This window comes from Astyanax mexicanus, chromosome 10 (genome assembly GCF_023375975.1).
Source record: "Astyanax mexicanus isolate ESR-SI-001 chromosome 10, AstMex3_surface, whole genome shotgun sequence".
Lineage (NCBI taxonomy): Eukaryota > Metazoa > Chordata > Actinopteri > Characiformes > Acestrorhamphidae > Astyanax > Astyanax mexicanus.
The window spans coordinates 39,312,036-39,318,612 of record NC_064417.1 but is presented as its reverse complement, the minus strand read 5'-3'; the positions used below and the strand labels follow the sequence as shown (position 1 = coordinate 39,318,612).

General features: G+C 36.7%; 1 protein-coding gene across 1 annotated transcript in view; it reads right to left on the bottom strand.

Moving 5' to 3' along the window:
• Positions 1-1,421: 1,421 nt before the first annotated feature.
• The window catches only part of slc36a1 (solute carrier family 36 member 1), a 67,609-nt gene continuing 62,453 nt past the window's right edge, over positions 1,422-6,577 (bottom strand). The window contains exon 12 of the mRNA XM_007246438.4: positions 1,422-3,352. Within this exon, the coding sequence (XP_007246500.3) occupies positions 3,084-3,352 (269 nt within the window). The 3' untranslated portion in view covers positions 1,422-3,083. The remainder of the gene's footprint in view (positions 3,353-6,577) is intronic.

Here is a 6,577-nt window from a genome sequence, read left to right as displayed (position 1 = left end):
CCACTGTTTACAGAAGAATAGTTCATACCTAAATCTAAAGAAGCTATCGGTTGCTAGGTTAAAAGCTAACCTTATCTTATTGAGACCTTTCAGTGAAAGTCCTGCAGTAAAGCAAAACTATAAGAACTGTTTGGAGAAAACAATACAGGTATAGAAATAGAATAAAAATAAATGTCCACCATTTAAAAGAAAATCTACAAGGCAAAACATTTAAACATATTAATGGACTATAACACAATTAAACTCCAGCCAAAGTCACATAATTGTCTCATAATGAATGAGTAAAATACAATTTTCAATAAATAATCAAATAGCATGACATTATTACAATATCTAATTTCATAATTTTTAAATAAATCCTCTTATGAGAAATGATGTCATACTAAAATTTTGTGTTGTAATTATGACATTCAACACATCAGAATTATAAGACAGTATCTTGTTATTATGAGATTTTATAACAATTACATAAATAAGTTGTTTTTATGGCATTTCATTATTACAAGATTATTTCTCATAATTACAAGATGTATGGCAAAATTACAACACATCATTTTAAGATACAGCTCTGAAAAAAAATAAGAGACAACTTATTATTCTAGAAACTACAGACAACATTTCTCCCAAATTCCAAATAAAAATATTGTCATTTAGAGCATTTATTTGCAGAAAATGAGAAATGGCCAAAATAAAAAACATGCAGATCTTTCAGACCTCAAATAATGCAAAGGAAACAAGTTCATATTCATAAAGTTTTAAGAGTCCAGAAATCAATATTTGGTGGAATAACCCTGTTTTTTCATCACAGTTTTCATGCATTTTGGCACGTCTTTTTTTTTCTCCATCAGTCTTACACACTGCTTTTGGATAACTTTATGCCATTCCTGATGCAAAAAATCAATCAACCATCAACCGTTGTGATCATCTTTCTCTTGATTATATTCCAGAGGTTTTTAATTTGGTAAAATCAAAGAAACACAATATTTTAAGTAGTCTCTTTTTTTTCCCCAGAGTTGTGTAGTATCTCAATTACAAGATTTTAATTCATTATTACAACATAGGATCTGGTAATAATAACAGGGTGCAGATTTTTTATATACTATACTTGGCAGTAATATGCTTCTTTTATTAGCAGCCTCAGGAGAAGTATCAGCAGTGTCGTCACTACAAATATCACCCCCCCCCCCCCCTCCCCCAAGATCTAGTTCTAAAACTACTAACTTGCTTTATGAGAGGCAGGGATTAAATAATAAGTGTATATATAGCAGGCGCCTGCTAACAGCCCTTTATAGTACTTTTTCAGTGCTGCTGACATTATTGTAGTCTCAACATCCAACTTCACAGCCTCCCAGTGAACCCTAAATCCAGAAGCAGCATGTTTCACACCGGGTTCTGCAGAGACCAGACTGCACAGACATGGAGAGATCTCAAAGCACTTTTTATTTCACTTTGCATTTCCACAGAACACTTTTATCACTCGGAGACCGTAGCCTACAGTAGGTGACAGCATGTGAACACATACAGATGCAGTAAAAAAAAAAAACCGTTCTGGCTTTAAATAGCATGTGAACACACACTGAATCAAAATAATATACACAACTGTTCATGGTGTTACACTCTTGTTGACACTGATGATACACTATCGAGCCCCCGTCATGAGAAAAAACATTTTACATTTTACATTTACAGTGTAATTGTACTTAAATTTACAATCGATGGACATGCTGTATGTTAAGGCTCACCAAAAAAAATATTTCTACAGCTGCAAAACAAAGTGTAGTATGAGTGCAGTGCATGAACATGAAGTACAGCAGAACATGTCAAGAATTTTTACATCAAGGTCTCTTCTGTTTGGCACCCATAATAAATTCAATAAAATAACTTATCACACTATCTACTAATGTGATGCATGATAAAAAAAAAAAAACTCCAAAAACAAAAACTTAAAAAAAAAAACATTATCTAAAAAAGAAACCTTATAATGAATCGCAACTGTTCTTTAGTGAGCATAATATACATTATGAGAGATGTTCAAAATATATACAACTGTTTCATCTCCCACAAAATAACCTAAAATAATGTTTTGGTATATATGGTTTGTTTGTTTTTTTTGCATTTTAAAACATCTTGCCTATAAGTCTGACAAATCACATCTGAATTTCTTTGCCAACTGAGGTGTGAAATCATTTGCTCCATATATCAGGCTTGGCAAATCTGAAAAAATGACTATGATCGGTGATTCATCTTAAAAACACAGCCTTGTATCACATTTAATGTGTGAAGGACCCAGTTAGTTCCAGAAAACCTGAATAACCTATTAAGTTTTTAAACTATTAAAAGTTTTTTTTAAGTGTAAACATTTTTTAATTCTAAAAGTAACGTGTCTAGGTGTACTACCAAGAAAAAAAAACAGTACTTCATACATTTTACTTTGTTGTGCATTGACAAATAATCCTTTAGTAAATAAAAAGGCCACTTTGTAAAAACAAAGAGAAAAAAAGAATATTGTGTAAAAAATCTGTACCGATTCATAAATTGAAAAAAGAAACATAAAACCATCTTTAACCGTAGTGAGATTATACAGATAATCCCTATACATATTACTAAATAAAACTAGCTGAACTTTAATTATTACCTGTATTTCTGTTCTCAAGGGAATAAAAGAGCTTTTATCAATGCAAAATGAATTTGATTAAGAGTTTATGTAACACTGTGCTCTGACCATTTTAACATGTTAAAACCAGTTAGCATATTAAAACCAGTAAACTAAAAGAAATTAACAAACATTTAAATTAAAAACATATAAAATCAAAGACATAAAACATTTTTTAAGAGCATTTAATGACTAGTTTTTCTCTTTTTTTAATTCAGGTCCTAACTGTGATAAGTCCATAACCCAGCTCTGAGGAATAAATAGACAAATCTGAGCCACATGAGGTCGGTAGTTCCACTATAAAACAGCCAAGGTCATTTTTCTAGACTGAAATAATCTCATAGTATAATTAAATTTAAATTGATGGCCTTTTTTTGAGTGAATGAATGGCTTTAGATGTCTATAAACCCTTTGTTTAATAGGGCTGTCGTCACATGACCTGAAAGAACCCGTCAATCTGCTTGGACTTGCTGCGTGAGATGATCTCCACAATGGAAATATAGGTCCCAGCCACGAAGCCCACCAGGCCAAAAAGGCTGATGATGATGTTCTTGAGCACCCCCCATTTTGACAGCCCCTCGTTATGGAAGGTGATGATTTGCAGAAGTGGTGGCAAGATGAGGGCGAGGGCGCTGCTGCTGACTGAACCCACCAAGGAAATCACCAGGTCCAGCTCTGGAATCAGTATGGCCAGTAGACCTGTAGAAACAGTAAAATATCCATAGTATGAATTTGAGAGCTGTATTAAACATCCAGCAAAGTTTGTATAAAAAAATATATAAAAAGATAGAAACCTGAAAAAATGAGGCTCAGAACCAGCTAAATTCAATGGATATGAGTTCATTCGAGTTCTAATAAGTAATGTTTGATTGACATCCGTCCATTATACTGCTGCTCCACTCAGGTAAAGCTAAAACTGTACATGTTTGAGCAGGATAATAAGCAGTTTTCAGACCTACATGTTTAAACCTACTTATTATGTGAAAACAGCATGAAAATGTTACATAATGGACATCATTTTTTGGTCAAGTTGTTCTTGCTGCAGTTAAAAAAGGGAATATGGGAAATGCTGGGAATAGGTTAAAGAAGCTTGATGAGTATTTGTACATCATCATCTGTTCTCTGGAATGATAATGGATGGTAAGAGATGAGATGGAATGATGGTCAACTTTCTTGTAGCTTAATACAATCAAATCCCCACATCAACGAGGCAATAATACAAAATATATAGACTAATAATTCACTGGATAGTAGAGACAGTTGCTCCAACAAAAGGAAGATAAACTCTTTTTGATAAACTCTTGATTTATGGAACAAACAATGAATCAGTAGGTGTCCCAGTACTTTTATACATACAGTATATTTCAGTGTATAATTAGCTATACATGTATTCACATTAATGAATGACATCAGTTGAGCATAAAGGCCTTAAAATAAGATTCACAACCAGGTAGCACAAGTGATGCTGGAACGATCTGAATATGTTAGACTTGCTAGTTTAGCTTTTATTTCCTAGAGCAGTAATTGCCAAAATTGGCCCTCGCTGGGGGTTCCAGCTAAGGGCAAGAAATATATAGTTCTCGGCTTCACTAGAACAACAGTGGGTATCAAGGAGAACCATATTCTGTTGTGCAGATATCACACCGGTCACGGAAGTTCAGTGCTTTTTAATAGTTGCTCCCTGATGCCAGGAAATTATACACAAGCACACAAGCAATAAATGGCAAGAGAGGAAGACACAAGGTAGAAAAGCTAAAAATGGTCCTTTGTGGAACTACAGATTAGAATAAAGAATGTTTTGTTGCTTCATTTGCATTCAGAAACATCACAGACATGCCCACACATGGTGAAGCGAGAGATCCGGCACAGCAGCACGGAGTGTTAGTGGACTCGTATCGTGACAGTTTAAAACTGAACCAGTTCAGACGACAATTGGAGACAACACATCCGAAGCTCAAAGGCAAGCCAGTTGATTTATTCAGAAAAGAAAAAAAACGCAAACTGCTGTGCACAACAGAATCACTTTACTACAGCTTGTGAAGCAAAAGATGTGTATGTGTTAGAGTGGGAGTGGGGGCTTGAAAACATTCTTATCTACAAGAGGGGGGCACTTCAGAATATAAGTATGGGGATCACGGCACTAGAGCACGATGATTCTAGACCAGGAGTGTCAAACCTGTCCACAGTGGGCCAGTGTGGCTGCAGGTTATCATTCTAAACCACCAGCAGCACACCTGATTCCACTTGTTTAATCAAATGGTCATTGATGACATGTGCTTCTGCATGGCTGGAATAAAAACCTGCAGCCACACCAGCTCAATGTGGACAGAAGTAATACATTGGAATCAACTTGGATGTTTTTATTAAAAGCTAAGGGGAATAGAATTTAGCTTTGTGACGTTAGACTAGCACTGTTCAATTTATATAAACAGAAGAGGAATTCTGTCAAAGTACATAGAGACAATGTTAAGGACATACTTTGCACATGCATATTGTGTGCTTACATTAACCTATAGCAAGTGTTTATCAATTTTGCTTTCTTTGGCCTCTTATCCGACTTTGTAACTACTCTAAAATCAATATGTAAGTTGTGTATTCATGCTACAGTAAGGACCTGAAGTCTGAAGTGATTCTGCGGTGGCTTTGTAGACACTCAAGGACACTCATGTTTTACATTCATGTTCTACACACAGTCATTTACAATCAGCACTCATATCCACACACACACACACACACACACACAAGGACAACTTAGAGTATCTGATTTACCTGATCTCCATGTTTTTAGATTGTGGGACAAAACTTGAAGGAAACATGGAAATTCCACCCAAATAGGGACTTGAACCCAGGAACTCAGCACTGGTAGGTGGATATGCTAATCACTAAGCTACCTGGCTGCGCAAAATGAGCTGGTGAGCTGCTGATGGCTCATTAGAGTACAAGTGATGATAGGATAGTGGGGACAGCTGTTGTGGCATAAGTAAATGTCAGCTAAGGCCAGTCATAGGTACAAAGCTAATGTCTGCTTGGGGCAGGGTGCCGGGGATGGGCCATCTGCATCTGTTGCTAAGGTGATCAGAAAAAACATGAAACCAAATAAGTTGCCTCCGTTGTAGCACTGCTCCTCTCCAGTAGATTATTCCCGCTGTTCACACTGTGCACAGCGGGAAGAACAGCAGAGAACCGAATCTTCAAACGCTCACTTTGTAAAATTTCTCCCTCAACATGCGTGAACATATTGCTCCCACTTACACGTATGCTGTCACTTAAGACTGCAGGAACTGCAAAAGACTCGCAGAGCGAGGCTGACACACATTAAGAGCGGCTGATAAAAGACGCTTTGAACCGTTACTCTATCGCCTGTGTTCGATTTCAGAGAATCTGTCAAATTAACCGAGAAGGGGAAAGGAAGGTCAATCTTTTATGTGACATGCTGCCAACCACTCTTAAGGCACCGAGAGCTAATACATCAGCCGGCTTCAAGCAGTCGTTTTTCTGTTGTGTAAGGCAGGTCTTGAGGCCAGTTTTTATGCTCATGGGCTCAGACAAGACAAATGGTGCCCCAGACCAAGGTGTTAGATACTTTGAAGATTTGTCCACAGCACAGCAAGGTGCACTACAAAGCAGACCCAGGTGTCCAAGTCTCTTAGAGGGTGAAAGAAAAAAAAGAATAATCAGAGTTTAAAGAATGTGGCGAGACAACTGCAAGGGTTTGCTCAGGGTGGGTCCAGAACCTGAAATCTTGAACCATTAGATGCAAGGCAGGAATTCCCCTGAAGAAAGGTACTAGTTCATCAAGGTGAACAAATCCTTTGTAAGAAACCAACATCCATCTATTCCTTTTATCTTTATACCTGATTCTTCCTGGCCAGGGATGTTGTAGGTCTAGAGTCCATTCAGAACCACTGGATGAAACAGAGTCTA